Source organism: Ixodes scapularis, unplaced genomic scaffold, assembly GCF_016920785.2.
Source record: "Ixodes scapularis isolate PalLabHiFi unplaced genomic scaffold, ASM1692078v2 PGA_scaffold4__175_contigs__length_147842914, whole genome shotgun sequence".
Taxonomy (NCBI): Eukaryota; Metazoa; Arthropoda; class Arachnida; order Ixodida; family Ixodidae; genus Ixodes; species Ixodes scapularis.
Genome location: NW_024609879.1, coordinates 34,272,272 through 34,288,521, shown reverse-complemented (window position 1 = coordinate 34,288,521; position 16,250 = coordinate 34,272,272). Strand labels below are relative to the sequence as shown.

Genomic DNA, 16,250 nt, shown 5'->3' with positions numbered 1-16,250 from the left:
GAAAGGCGGCACTCCAATTGTGATAGTTCGCGGCGTTAACCTGGCCCGCACGGCACCACCATTTGCAAGCTGCTGCAGCGATCCTTCTCAAGGATTATCCCGTTTGCAGGTCGATGAAGTTATAAATGTTCGAGTGAGCCCTCCCTGAAACAGCGTTTATCTTACGGTGCCATGTCTCCGAGGTTGTTTCGGGAGAGGGAGAAGTGATGTGGGGAGCAAGGAAAACAGACACTGGACACTTGAATCTAATCAACTGTTAACGAACAATACAAACTAACCGAACAATGGCCGAAGCGGGAAGGTTGTTTTTGGAAAGGGTAAAATGGGAAAGGATGAAACGGGAAGGTCGTTTAGAGACGGGTCGAAACGGGAAAGGATGAAACGGGAAGGTCGTTTTGAGACGGGTCGAAACGGGAAGGTACAAACCGGAAGGTTGTTTCGGGTATGGGTCGAAACGCGAACCACCCGTGAGGACAGCGCGCCCCTGGCGCAGTGCAGATAAAGTTCGCTTTTCACTCTCTCTCTTTCTCTCTCTCACTATGGTTTCAGGCGGCGCCGGCAGATGACTCGTCGACCCGTGGGCGCGGCAAAGACGGCTCGTGCCGCATCATGCTCCTCGCGCGCAGAGCTCAAGCGAGGTTGTCGCTCGTGCAGAAAGACCACGGTGTACCGGGGTGTCATGGCAACGAGATAATTTTTTCCGCTCTCACAAAGTTTCGCCGTTTGGCCGCCGGCGACACTGTCAGCCGCGGCAACACCACCTAGACAGAAGGCCTCCGCATGGTTTCCTCTTCTTCTAGGAAACGTCATCACAGTCGGATGGCGCTCGGTCGGCTATTGGACCCGAGCCCGACCTTCGACGCGCTGACTGGCCACGAGCCGCAGCCGAACACTGACGCAGCACTCGTGCCCAATCTCTCGCCTCGATCGATCTGACTATGATGACGCGTGTGGAGGTCTTCTGTCTAGGTGGTGTTGGCCGCGGGCACGGTGGCCGCGGAATAATGCAGCCTTTCGGATGCCCGTCGAACGAACACTATCTGATTCCTCGCGCCGCGCGTACAGCCCTGCCGTCTCCTCACGTAAAGTGTGTATCTTACACCGTGGCCTCGCCCCAGCGTTCGATTCTGCTGGTATACGCCGCCATCGACGCCTGCGACGCTAGCCTTGGACTATTTTGTTTCGGGCACAAGTTCGCAGAATTAAACGTTAATTTTAAGTTCTATTAAACATGTTTTTTTTGTATTTTTTTTTTTATTCGTGACATTTCGCGTAGAAGGTCCGACGCGTAGAGCATTCGGACCTTGAACAAGCGAGAGGGTTCTCGAATTTACGTGAATATTAAACTGAAAGAATAAATAGATGACGGGTAACTCCCAGGAATCGAAACCTGGGTTTCCGCACAAAACTCAAGCGCGGTAACCACTCGGCCACGCACACGCCCGCTCACCAACGCGCGTGACAATATCTTTAAAGTGTTCTTCCCGAACACCCAGTACGAAATTCTTTCGCAAGCCTACCGACTAAATCTCTCGACTTGATGACAAAATTGTTTGAGCTCCTGTGGGGATATGCTCTCCTTTGCTACGGAAGCTCTCGGACATAATTCTGTAATACCTTTCTTCAGAGGCTTGGACTCTGTGGAATCGTTAATAATGAAATGACTTGTAGTTATGGGTATATAAGCCCAATATACGTGTCCATATCCTTGCTCAGGGCGGATGTTCAGATCTAAAGAAGGCAAACACTTCTCGGCACGATCTAGAACGTAAAGAAAAGCGCCGTTCACGAATCTGTGGAGATATAAGATGACTGCGACACCGAAGCATCAGGATGATATTATTGACGGTGGTAGGGCGCAGCCAGAAAGCTTTCCAAACATTTAATTCAGTCTTTTGCACTTTCGCACTCACATGTGGCCAGGTATATTTGGTGTTTTTTTAAGAGGGTACAATAAATGGAAAAGGAGGACACTGTAATTAACGAAATTATTCCTTCTGGATAAGGTGACGCGATGATAAGACGGTAACGCGATGGGTCTATAATTAAATAAAAGCTTAGCATCTTAAATTTTTTTACTGCGGTTATCTTGTTGAGTCTTGAGTCATACGAAACTATTACACGAAAATCTTAAAATCAATGTAAGTATTAAATTATAAAAAAAATCTATATTTCATGTTTTTGCTGCGCTTTTGTAGCGAAGATCGTTTTCCTTGTGAACGGAGCCACAAGAGAGTTAATAGGCGCGCTGTTCGACACTTCAGCAAAGCATGATCGCGTTGAATTTCCTCGTGTACGTCGGCTGGTGCTCGCGTCGGTGCACATCGCAACTGAAGGAAAACATCGAGCGTCGATTTTGTCTCACGTCTCACGTATATACGTATGAACGTAATACATATTTCTAAATTAGAGCGGAACAAACGTGTGGCTGTGGAAAGATATCGTGACTTGCAAATAATACGTAACTCGGTTTCACACTTTGCATATGTTGACAGCTCAGCTCAGTTTGAGATGTTTAGCCTGCCGACGGCTCCGCGTCCTGCTCGTCAGCTTGCTTTCTGTCGGAATTTAATCTTACTGCAAAGCTGTTTATGGCTAGGGTTCCGTGGATTTTTTGTGTGCGTGACCAAAAATTCGACTCTTGCACAGCTGCACGCGCCGCACGCGCACGCCTTCCCGGTATAAAGATTCGAAGTAAATAACCAAAATAATGCCTTGACGAACGCGCGTGCCAGATGCCATTTGTTTTTAGGCTTTTGCTCAGCACAGTTATTGCTGCAGACGCCGGCACGTGCGCCGCATGGAACACCAATCCCCTGCATTCTCCTTAATGCTCCTGTAATTTTGCAATTGGTCTATTCAGTAGATTAGTTATGAATAGGCACCTTTTTGAGATCCATAGACTGTCAGCAAACGTTACTAGAACACTCAGGAAACTCACTGTTGAAACCTGGCCCGCTGGTGTCCACCGAGACCGAGGTAAATACGATAGAAGCGCCACCCTTAATCTTTTTTTTGTTGTTGTTCTTACAGTGGTCACCTTCAGCTTTCTGAAAGCTTGTTTCTGCTTAAGAACGAACAGAACGAACTCTTTTTGTTGGAACTTTTATCCAAGATAGTACAAAATAACAGGCGCGTGATGTTTTCTGAAATATTTAGTTTACGAGTTTTTTCGGCACAATTAATAATGATTTTATAGAACCATGTCTCACCGGTGATTTTAGGTAGCGCGTCCCCACCAGGGCGATTCCTAATTTCGGAAGTAATTCACGGCGCGTCCGCTTGGGAGGCGGGCGTTGGCATCCCTGAAACCCCTTGCACCGTATATGTTTTGGGCGCCAAAATGGCCGATTAAAGCCAAATTAGAATAGTCATAGCGGACGCTATAGAATGCGATGCTCCCGACCCAATACAAGCTACTGTGAACATCTTCGAGTGGCCGCTGCGGGAAATATGGCGGCGTTGCGATCGCCCTTAGCTCGTTTCTCGAGTACGGATCGGTGCCATGTTTTCAAAGCAGGCTCTATGGCAGATTCAGAACTTTGTGGTTCTAGTAGAGTTGACGCTCAGGTATATATTTCACGTTTCTCAAAGATTTGCGGCTCTGCGACCCGCGTCGACCATGTCTACGCTCGCACCGCCCTCTCTTTGTCGTCGTTCCAAGCCCTTGCGCGCCTAGTTTCCTTTCCTTCCGCCCTCCCGGGGTGGCGGTTCCGTGGCGTGTGTCTACTTTCCGCCGGGTGGCCGTCCCGTCGCCGCGTGTCTCGTTTTTTTTAGTCAATAAAGCCTTGAGACAAGTAATCGAAAGGGATATACAGGCCACCGTCTCTTTTTGAGACGATGGTGTGTATGTCTCTTTAGTTTCCTTGTCTCAAGTTTTTATTCAATAATTATGATCGCACACCAACCCGCCTGTGTTTTGACGCTTATTTCCGTATCTAATGTCCTCCGGCTCCTCGGGGCGGGAGTGTGTCGTGTGCTAAACTGCTTTGCTTGTCATCCACCTTAACAAAGTAGAATGACTCATGATCTTTTCTCTCCTTCTTTTCATCTGTATTTTAGCATTGTACATGTGTCGTGCTGTCTGGGCAGCGCAAGCATCCCATGCTCGCACCCAATGAACTTTTGTAAGTAGCAATTAAATCTATCTCCATCAGCCGAACGTCCCAGATCCGTTTTCTCTTCACCCGCGGGTAGGGGGAAAGCGTTCCGGAATAGAAGCCAACGTATGAATCTCGCTGGAAAAGTCCGGCCAAACAATGCCTTCGACACGCTCTTGTCATCTGATCTGAAGTGTGCAAATTCATAGAGTTCGCACACTCTGATCCTCTTCGACGGGATCGTCATTGCCACGACGCATACCGAGGAACGAAACCCATCACTTTCCCAGTTCGGTGTGCGTCGGAGGATCACCGATTATTTCACGTTAGTGCAGAATTCAGAATGTAAGGCAATGTGGCCATATCGGTGAAACAAAATCCGCGCAGAAAAACAACCGGTGTGATTTCCGCAGCCGCTCACACAGCAAAGCCCTATCACAGCAATGGGCGACGCCAGACCCTTTTGTTTCGCCACCCGGCCGCCCTGAATGCCCTCTGCGTCTGCTCGTGATCGTATGGAGCAAACACAAATGTGCAATGTAACATGAAAAAAAAAAGTTTTGGCACGTGACTCGTGTCATTCGAACACTCCGCGTTTACCATATCTTCTTGATGTTTATACGTTCTTTTGTTTACGTGTTCTTTTTTTTTCAGGATAAGCTTCAAACAAATTATGTGATGCCCTCTCCATGTCTTCTAACCTCCCTGTATTCTCCTGCTACGCTTCCACCTTCTTGGACCTTGGACCAACAAGGCCGCTGGGGATCTATTTGGGACCGAAGGTTGTCGTGGCGTGCAGTGTGTCGCGAATGTAAGGCAAGCGGACGATTTGGGCGAAATATATGTTTTTTTTTTGTTTGCTTGTTTTTTTGTTCCACTTAATATTGTGTGGGCGAAGGCCTGAATTGAGGTGGATGCCACGGCGAGCTTGGGAGGGACGGCAGCAATGAGGGCGTTGAAAGGTGTAATAAAATTCGAACCGAGGCGTCTTTGTTGCAGTGTTTTGTTGTATTGTTCGAACTTTGTCGCAGTGCCTGCGCGGTAAACGGAATGCCGTGTGCATTGTGTGCTTTTATCTAACTGTCACGTCAAATTCAAATTGTTTTTCTACATAAATCAGATGTTTATTTCGCTTACACCGCCTCGGTCTCGTTCCTGTCGCCTCAGAGTAAATCCACCATTATGAAGTGGACATATCCCCCGAGAGATTTACCGATATATTTGAAAACCCCCAAAGACGCAGAGGCTCGACAAGGTTGCCTTATTTTCTATCTAAATACGAACACGAATTTTATAATATTGGGGTTGAATAGAGGTCATACAAGTGAATAATAACATTTATGAACTATTATTCTTCTTAAAAAATATTTTCTTCGAAAAACCCGAAAAATAGTTAGTTTTAAAAACATTGCACTTGCAACTTTCTTAATTTTCGGCATTATTAAGTTAGAATATTGCATAAGATGATGGGCACAACTTAATGATATAAATATATTTATATAGCCCATTTGGGGTTTCCATGCATATGGTAATTATAACTTAAGAAGTTCGCAGATATCAACCTGTCAAATTTAATTAAAAACAGACCTAGAAGGTTTGTGGCTTAGTTTAGTGGCTTTAATAGAACAATAGAACACCTAAATATAATAATATTAGAACACTTTCAGTGTTCGCATAGTCTTGAACAAAATAAAATAACGCAGAGGTAACAGCCATGAGAGAAGACGTCAGTGTACCATGCTGCCCTCGGCAGTAGGGAAAAAGCTAATTTCCATCACGGCCGTTTTTGTGCTCCGTAAGAGGAGAACCAAAAGTTAATTCAACTTGCGTCTTTCGCTTTTCTTCTAGGTGGAACTTTTAACACAACATATATGTTTTTTACAGAAAACATAAAATCTGACTCTTTCTTCCTGCATGATTTGAGATCAAATCACGCATGTATTGATTGCTAGGTCACTCCGAATACTGAAATAATTGCTTTGCTGCCTCTTACAGGTACGCCCTTTATTCCAGGGACGTGAGGATGTAGCCTCTTGCATAAAGCTGTCATGTTCAGTCCCACGCCCGGCAGTTGGCCAGGTGCTTGGAAGGCTTTCTTCGACTTCACTTCGTAACATTCTTCCGTCTGACGTCTGAAAATATTCGAACGTTTATGAGCATCAATGCTAAAAATGAGTGTACACAAACCACATCATGCTTCTGCGTTATAGTCTAACGATTCAAAATAAAATTATTCTAATCTTATTAAAAAAGTCGAAAACAAAATATGCCGAGTACTTTGAAGATAGCTTCGTTTCTTTTTGCCAGTATTTCTGAACCAGGGAGACTCGCAACACGTAATTTTTCTCCCAAATATTTCCGTGAAATGAAGGTTCATTAAAGCATACTCGGTTGCCATTCGTAGGTGTTCGCGCGATTGTTTCTTATAAAAAAATAGTGCGCGTGCAGGCGAGCTAGTGAACATTGATCACAATGAAAAACCTGAGACTGTGCTGTACAAAAATTAAGTAACTCTTGAGTCAAAGGAAAATACAACATAGGAGTAGGAATCTGCATGTACATACGCGGCTATGACGACCCGTCGCCGGATGCAACCATGCGATCGCTTGATAAGGACATGTGATTGTCTAGGTATGCTCGTTGCGCGTATGAAGAAGGCGTAAGAGTTTCCGCTCCCGTCGTTCAGCCAGTGAGGCTGAACGACGAGCATCAGGCTGCAAATCGAGACGGCTTATATTTGGTTCGCATGGTAAGATGGTTACATTTTTATTTTTAATTGATTTCTTATCAGTACACTTAAAAATGCTTATTTGAGTGATGTATGTTGTGATGGCAACCGTGTGGCAGTTTTTTTATACATTTTTCGCAGCGTTAGTGTCTAATAATAAAAAAAAGCCCTATAACAAATTCCTTTTTAAAATGACACCCGTATTCATTGGTTGTGAAATGAAATCTTTTTTTTTTTATTTTCTCTGCGAATCTAATGAATGATATCTGGCGCGCCGTAAGGGATGTTTGAGGAGAAATTTCGACCAACTGGGGATTTTGTGACGCGTTGTTGGCATACCAAAATCGCGTGTAACCGAAATCTCGGTTACACGGTTTTTTTTTTCCGCAGTGAGCCTCTATCAGATTACGGGCACCTCGGCTGGGAATTAAACCAGCCACCTGGAGTACCCAAGACCGGCGCATTGTTTCGGAGCCATCGAGGAGGCAGAGCATTTGAAATAGCTTCAAGGGATATAGATATTTGTTACATGCATTTATATTGACCATCTCGACTTTTGTTTTCCTGCTAAGCCGATTCCCAGCCTCGTTCGCGGATAAACGAAATGTAAACCTTCACTCCTTTGCGTACGACGATTGCAACGTTTTACTGTGTAGCATTTATTGATGTGGCATGCCAAAAACAACTGCTTCGTGGGGATTCCTTTGACCTCTCGTCCCCGATGGCTGTGATAACGGGCGCGGGTCGGAACACTCGACCTCCTTCGCTGTGAGCTCCGACTGGTTCGTGGGATCTCACACTCTTTTCCGGACGCAAATGACTGCTGGCAGAGAAGGAGCTTTCGTCTCTTCTTTTCCCACTTTCGGGAGGGGGACTCGTCCTGCGGCATCGAAAGGGTAAGTGCTCCCTTGCTCTAAATGAACTGTGGCCATATGTGGGCGGGAGATTCTTTTCACCACTTAAGCTATGTTTTTAATTACAGTGCTGTAGAATGAGAAGTTGGCGTTAAGTGATATCTCTATCATAGCGCCGTAAATTCACTCGTGTCTTTCAAAAACGCAAGTATTATAATCTGCTTCACCTTTACGTGCAAATATTATCTACCTCAAAAGTACGTTTCATCGTTGTTAAGTGATATTCATGGACTGATAACTACAGCCTGTAAAACTAATGTTTCATATGATCCGTGTTTACCAGGGTTATCGGAAGAGTGGAATCCCCGTCCTGCACCAACGACGTATACGGAAACCACAGACACTTAAGAACGCAGTAGCAACACCATGGTTACTTTCTGTACTAACTGCACATTGATTGTAGCCTTTTTACATTGATTGTAGCCAATACAGTTTATTTACGGAGCCGATCGAAACTAATTGCATTTTCTATATACCAGAAACGTACTCTTTCCAATATGCTATTTAGTATCTTTAAATTCTAAATAGCTACTGAGAAAATGACAACTAAAGCCGGTGCTAAAACATTAAAAACAATTTTCCGACTCTGAGTGGCGTGAAGTCACTGGTAGCGTGAACTCGCTGTATAGAAACAGAGTATGTTGAGAATAATTGTTCCTACTGCTGAGCAGGTGATGAAGTGAGCTTCCACAGCATTACTTACACAATAATGAATTAGTTTTAATCAGGCGGGAACTATTTCTCCCATCTAGACAGGGCACCGATTCCTGCCATATATTTCACACGTTCAGTGTTGCTAGAAGAGACTTTCAGTTGGAAGCAAAATGTAAGAATCAAAATTAAAAGTTTGATTGCAAACACCTCGCAAAAAAAGTGTTCTGGCGTACCTTTACAGTTACTAGCATCCAAACCTACTGGTTTGTTAAACACATTTTATGTCATATTAAAATAAGAAAACAAATGGTGGACCTGAAGAGATGTCAGCATTAACTATAATAACTTGAACAAAATAGAAGGTAAAGCATTGGACTTAGGTGTCCTTTGTCTTTGCATTTAACACTGCCTTTCCTTTAACAATAATTAATATAAAAGTGAGTCAAATTTTTTTTGATAACCACTTTTTCTCAGCCTCGCGCGTCCCAAACCCTCTATAGGCTGTTGACAGATAAGTTCGGCCGACCATGCCCGGTTATAATTTTGAATTTTGGCAAAATCAACAAATATATATATTTGGTTGATTCAATGCAGAGAAAAACTAAAACAAATTTTGTCTTCCAAAAGAATTGGATTTCATCTCGAAAAAAAAAAAAAAATTAAGCGCGCTCAGACTGGAGCGGTTTTTGCGGATTTGGCAATTTTGCCATTTCGGGCACATCCCCTAAAACAACTCCTGCGGCTACGGATCTAGAAATATTTAATAACAAACTACGCTTAGAGGAAATTGACTCAAATTAATTACCGTGGCATTGTTAGTTAGCAAAATATGATCGCAAACACGGCACAATGCCCAATAATGCGGATGTTTTGTTTTTTCGCATCTATACATGGTAGGATTTTCAAACGCTGCCAGCGTGTTGCCATTTATTTCTTTTAGAGCGCAGCTCTTAGGCGCCCATTTCCGGCTTGAGCGGCGTCGCCATCACGTCGGCGTAACCTCGCGGTGCATTATGGGTAAATGTCCCCGCGAAATCTAGCGGAAAAATTTCCCCGCTAAATCTAGCAGAAAAATTTCCCCGATAAATCTGCCGGAAAAATTTCCTCGCTAGATCTAGCGGACAAATTTCCTTGCTAACTCGAGTTGAAAAAATTCCCCCACAAAGTCTAATGGAAAAACTTCCCCGCTAAATCTAGCGAAAAATTTTCCCCGCTAAATCTAGCGGTAAAATTTCCCCGCGAAACCTTGCGGAAAAATTTCCCCTCTAAATCTAGCGGAAAAACTTCCCCACTAAATCTAGCAGAAACTTTTTCTGCTAAATCTAGCGGAAAAATTTCCCCGCTAAATCTAGCGGAAAAAGTTCCAAGCTAAGCATAGAAGAAAGAATTTCCCCGCTAAATCTAGCGGGAAAAAATCCCCGTAACATCTAGGGGAAAATTTTCCCCGCTGAAGTTAGCGGAAACATTTCCCCGATGTCACGTGACACTCCCCCCCCCCCCCCCCCCCCCAAGGTAAACGTGACACCCCCGAGAACAGGTGACCCTCAGTACCCCTTCTCCTCCTCAAGAGCTGTGCTCTAATTTGGCGTTACAGGGAGTTGTAAACGGCTTCCATTTTTTAATCGCTCGCTAAATATTGGTTTCCTGGTTAACGGTAAGAGAATACAAAACGCTGAAAAGGCGCCATTTTACTAAATCCGGATTATTTTAAAAGTCATATAAATATATTTTTTAACTCTTCTATGATATGTATAAACTAAGAGAACCTTCCAAAGCATGCTGCCTCAGTTGTAATTTTGAAGTTATAAAGTGAGAAATCGGAGCTAACTGAGGCCACCGCTCTACCATGAATAGCGCGTGTACATACCCTTAGTTGCCATGTTAATTATTATTACAGGGCGTAAAGATGCGCCGAGGTTGTCAGGGGGAAACACATTGACGGCACACGTACAGATGGTGATTTCAAAGGGATAATTCTGGTTGCCTTTTAGTACTAGTTTCGAAAAAAAATTGAGCATGGGCCAGAGAGATCCCAAGAGGTTGTCATGTCGCAAACTTCCCAGGACCTGCTTTCAATAGGCAGTGAGTAACGTGCTACTATGTAGATCTCCTGTGTACGTCACGTAACGAAGTCTGGTGGCTTGCTACGACTTTGCACGCGAGTCAGACCACTGACCCGACGAGTCTCTGCCGCGCCCAGGGGATGTCCACCAACACCCGAGACCACCGGCTGCGTGGTGAAATAAACTGCTTTTTTTTCGGGAGTGTTCAAATTTGGAATAACGCTGTGCTATCCGATTTTAAGCGGTATTCCTACACCCCAACTTCTGTTCATTTAGCGCTGACTTTTGACTTTCTATGTTATACTCCCCGCGTATAACACGCGATCGAAGTGATGAGTGCGTTTAAATATCTCCATACATCGTTTGACGAAAGGTCAGAGCGTAGTCGACGGCACGAGTCTACAGGGCGAATTAAACAACGCTAGAAGTGCAATGTCACGCCATTCTTGCCCTTTTTGTGCGATGTCCTTTCCGGCTCAAGTAATCGAGGTCGGCGAGTTCGCATCAACTTACCGGTTAAGTATACGTGTCTGCGGTTTAATGTATTCTAGCTTTTGACTGCGCTCTGACCTTAAAATAAATTAAGTATAGACAGAAGGCGACATTTTGCAAAATCTAGACAGAAAAGAAAAATTCAAGTGGCGTACACATTGTAGTAAAGTTGACATCTGTGCTAGTTGGTAGTCTAACTTATTTAACTATTTAGCGCACAAAGTAGAGAGAAAAACAGGACAAAAAAAGGCGCTCTTTTCTGTCCGGTTCTTCTTCTCTCTACGTTGTGCGCTAAATACCTTAAACAGCGTACACATTGGTTTGGATATTTTTGATCCGCTGCCTTAATGTTTGTGATAGTTTTTGAACTTAGATCTTATTTTTATTTTTAAGCGAATGCCGTTTTAGGACGTAGAAATGAAAAATATTCTCTAAAACATATGCAAATAAGATGAACGTTACTTACCCTAGAAAAACCCTCATGTGTTGCAGAGAACAGTGGGAAAAAAAAGCTTCATTTTTGCCGAGAAGTGAAGGTGCCATGAGATATCCCGACGTCGCCGAACATTGTTCCCATGTCACGTTTGGAACATGGTAGGATGGAATGTCCCCATCGTGAGGCATTCCGAGTCTGTGAACGACAAATGCCGCCGAGTATTGTGAAGTGTGAACAACACAAAATTCACACTTTCACAAGCAGATGCATCACGGGAAAAATCAGTTAGTAAATACATTTCCACATTTCCATTGGACCAAAACATAGACGTTTTATATATTCTAAACATATAGTTATTGCTTTATTCTCATTAAGCATCAAGACTGCTGTTGTTGCGCCGTGGTGCATGGTTAAAATGTTATCTGTGTCACCTTATTTTTTTTTAAAGTTTCGTATATATTTATATCTAAGACATCGATATCAATCACGCACAATTGAAACAAACCTGTTTCACTTGACATTTATCTCATCCCTTTACTGCGTATTGTAATCGTAGATCACACATCGCTTCCGGCCGGTTCCCTTTTCAGTGTTTGTGCGTTTGCGCGTGATTCGCTCGCTTTCCCAAGCTACGATTATGCGCGTGCTGGGCTGAGGAGTTCCCACGCTAGGTTGAGTACTCGTAAATATTGGAATGGTGACAACGTACTAAAGCGGGAGAGCTGGTTCAAGTTGAATGTTTGTTAAACCCCAGACGGAGGCCACAAAAAGGGGACAAACACGAGACGTGTATAGGCCGACGCGCAGTTTCCAAACAAGCCCGCGCGAGTTATGGGTAGTGCGCGTGCGCAGAAACCGAACTCGCGTGAAGTGGAGCGTCTGCACATGCGCCCTGCCAATTGAAGTGCCACCGCAGCGCCGTGACGTCAGAATTGCGCATTGGTGTATGGAGCCTTTTCATGGCAGACGCCGTCAGGCGGTGCTCCAGTCTTTGACGTCCCAGAGAACTTCCGGTTTACAAAAGGATGATCAAAGCCCACCTTAGCACCGCTGCTCGAAATGTCGATGAAGCGTTAAACCGCCAGTTCTCAAAAAAAAATGAAAGCCGTTTACAAATCCCTGTAACGCCGAATTAGAGCGCAGCTCTTGAGGAGGAGGAGGGAAGGGTACTGAGACTCACGTGTTCTCGGGGGGGTCACGTGACCCCATCCCCAAGGTTACGGGGGGGGTCACGTGACCTTGGGAGGTCACGTGACCTCGGGGGCTCACCTGTTCTCGGGGGGTCACGTGACCCCATCCCCAAGGTTACGTGGGGGTCACGTGACCTTGGGAGGTCACGTGACATCGGGGCCTCACGTGTTCTCGGGGGGGGGGGTTCACGTCACCCCATCCCCAAGGTTACGTGGGGTCACGTGACCTTGGGAGGTCACGTGACCTTGCACGGTCACGTGACCCCCCAAAGAAATTTTTCTGCTAGATTTACTGGGGAAATTTTTCCGCTAAATCTAGCGGGGAACTTTTTCCGCTAGATTTAGCGGCGAAAATTTTCCGCTGGATTTGACAAGGAAATTTTTCCGCTAGATATAGCGGAGAAACTTTTCCGCTAAATTTAGCAGGGAAATTTTTTCGCTAAGTTTAGGGGGGAAATTTTTCCGCCAAATTTAGCAGGAAAATTGTTGCGCTAAATTTAACGGGGAAATTTTTTTCTAGCTTTAGCGGGTAATTTTTTCCGCTAAATTTATCCGGGGAATTTTTCCGCTAGATTTAGCTGGAAACTTTTTTCGGTGGATTTAGCAGTGACATTTTTCCCCTAGATTTAGCGGGACAATTTTTCCGCTAGATTTAGCGGGAAAATTTTCCCCTGGACTTAGCGGAGAAATTTCCGCTAGATTTAGCGGGGAAATTTTTTCGCTAAATTACGCGGGGAAATTTTTCAGCTAGATTTAGCGGGAAAATTTTTCCGCTAGATTTAGCGGGGAACTTTTCCACTAAATTTAGCAGGAAAATTTTTTGCTAAATTTAGCAGGAAAATTTTTTGCTAGTTTTAGCGGTGAAACTTTCCGCTAGATTTAATACGAAATTTTTATGCTAGATTTAGCGGAGAATTTTTTCCTCTAGATTTAGCGGGAAAATGTTTCGGCTAGGTTTAGCGGGGATATTTTTCCGCTGGATTTGGGGGGGGGGGGGAATTTACCCATAATGTGCCGGGCGGCTACGCCGACGGCGACGGCGCTCAAGCCGGAAACGGGCGCCTAAAAGCTGCGCTCTAAAGAACGCCAAAAAGAGAAAACGCAGAGGCGTAAGATCTGGTAAAGGTTTTTGAATATTCTTGTACTCCAACTTACGTACTCCGATATGTTAAATTGTACAGTCGAAGGCCCTGGTTAAATATTCTCCGACTTTGTTGTCCGTATAGAAGTTATGCTTCCTTGAAGTGGTAACGTGAGCAAGGTCGACAGGCTTGCAAAAGACGGAGCAACCGGAAGTTCCTTGGCACGTAAGCGCCAGTTTGTGTTTTGTAAACAACCAGAATGGTCTATAGGCATTGACACGGTGAGAATGGTGGTCCCACCACTATTGGCAGATGCATCAACACTCGTGTCAGAGACCACTTTCTCGAAGTAAAATGAGTATCCAGTCGCACTATTCAGCCAATTGTGGACCAGAGCCGCATTTGTTCGAACTATGAGCCGAAGCTATCGGGAAATACAAGGACAGCCTTGGAAGATAAATAATTTAATCCTGCAGGATGGCCGGTGATGATTTGACGTCTGCCTCGCCTTCTCTACGGTTATCCGAGATAGAAATAAACTTTACGTGGCAGGTGTGAAGTATTACCCTAGCTCCTTTTTTCTTAGTTTTTCCTTTTTTTTCGATTTCTACGATTACATGAAGGGATACATCATAGAAAATGGGGACGAAAGCGGAACTTCTTTCACTTAGCAACAGGATAAAATACACAAAATATAGTAATCACCCCTGAAAATTTCAGCTTTCTGGAAGGGGGAACGAAAGGCAATTGGTGAAAGAAAGTGAAATTTACTTTAAACTTAAGAGCTTTAAAAAGCACAAGTATCACGACGAGGTATTAGTAATCTGACCATTTTTGCTTTTAAGAGTTCGACGTTTGTGTCTCAGTGATAATAAAGGTGTAGAAATATTCTTGTTGACATTCCCCAGTTCTGTCTTTTTCCCCGTTCTCTCTGTTTTTATCCTTTCGAGTATTCGCATCAAATTCACCAACGTATTTCTACATCTTCTTCCGTTCTGATTCCTTTTCATTTTCTTTCGATAACTGAGCAGTTCGCTTACATTCTTATTTTTCTCTTCTGCCTTAACAGACTCTTATTTCTCCCGGGTCTCTTCTTTTTCTGAAGGATATTTTTTCCGTTTCCGAAGAGTTTCATGGGCAGGGAAGGGAAGGACTTACGGCCATGATGGTTCAATCGTTATATGTCTGTTGCTTCCTTAAAGAACCCTACTGTTCGTCCTCGTTCCTACAAGTTTTATTCTTCAGTGTTTTTTTCAAATCATCTTTATCAACCCGCTCTAAGTTAATTTTCATTTTGACGTTTCGTTTCGATTGTCTTCCATGATGTGCCTTTAGCTGGCTCATATAGGACATTTTGTTTTGGCTAACATTTTCATTTTGCGATATTTTGGTTCAATATATTGTAAATGTTATAATTTATACATATTTATATACACTTTTGAAATATTCCATGTTCAATAGTTGTATTAGATAAAAATGATTGTCTTGACCTATTTATAATTGCTAAGTCCAGAGATATAACTACATTATCTTTATATTTTATTCATAGGAGTGTGTCTTATTGCAATATCGACTATGAGACTCACTGGTGCATAAAATTCGTCCGATACGGAAGTTTCTACATACCGTTTCAATTAACCTAAAGGTGGGTTCTGCAGTACTCAATTTCATATAGTAAACAAGTATATAAACAATTAATATAAAAATACCACTTTTTATTCTTAGTTAATAATTGTCTTTATGCATCATTCAGAAAACTCTGCTTTTAAGAATGCTTTACCAGTGAACAGAACTCTAACATAATATTTGCAAAAAGACTTACATGTGTCCCATTTCGTGAGCAGCAGCAGAAACCATGGAGTATGTATGAGCGACATCTTCCACTATACCGAAACGCGATTGTTCTTTGCAGAGTCCGCCAAGGAATGCGCGACCTAAGCGAAAAAGAAAAAAAAAAAAAGAGAGAAGAAAACGCAGGTTTGTTTAAGTTTTCTGCCAAGTCTACGAGACCAAGCATATTTCAGCGACCATCTTAGTGACATATAAGAAGAAATTAACGGTGTTTTCTTTTAAAATTTGCAGATTTCTTTAAAACAAACTGTGAAAGCTACATTTCCGCTGTATGCGCAGGTGAGTTATGCCAAGGGGACATAGTAAGGGGGGAGGAGGCTAATCGTAACAATCAGTCGTGTAACTAAGTATAATTTGGTATTTAACTTTTTAAAGCGTGAAATTAGACATAAGGCTCCAAACAGAAACTTGCTGACAACATCGGAAACCGCTAAATCAACTCTTTTTAGAAAGAAAAAAGACAGGGGCAGCGTTTTACGGCGTTTTGAAAAATCACCTAACATGAATGCGTTTCTAGATCCGGGTTTTTTATCTGAGCGCATCTTTACGACCGCGGTCCTGCTCCCCAGTGGTCGCGGCGCCAAGCCACCCGCTCGCCTCCCTCGTAAGATGCAGGGAAGTTGTGCGCACGTGGTGCGTCGCAGTCACTCGAGTGCAGGAACGCGGGCGCAGACATGCGCTTCAATAAGAAATCAAAACCTAGAAATGTGTGCAAATGGGGCGTTTTTATGGAACGCCAT

The 16,250-nt window shown here is 43.7% G+C and overlaps 1 protein-coding gene across 1 annotated transcript in view; it reads right to left on the bottom strand.

Annotated features, from left to right (window-relative positions):
* Nucleotides 1–16,250, bottom strand: part of LOC115324942 (venom metalloproteinase antarease-like TtrivMP_A) — a 116,954-nt gene that overhangs the window by 23,568 nt on the left and 77,136 nt on the right. Inside the window, exons 10-12 of the mRNA XM_029985639.2 lie at nucleotides 15,482–15,593; nucleotides 11,418–11,582; nucleotides 6,094–6,232 (exon numbers count right to left, since the gene is read on the bottom strand). Of these exons, the coding sequence (XP_029841499.2) occupies nucleotides 6,094–6,232; nucleotides 11,418–11,582; nucleotides 15,482–15,593 (416 nt within the window). The remainder of the gene's footprint in view (nucleotides 1–6,093; nucleotides 6,233–11,417; nucleotides 11,583–15,481; nucleotides 15,594–16,250) is intronic.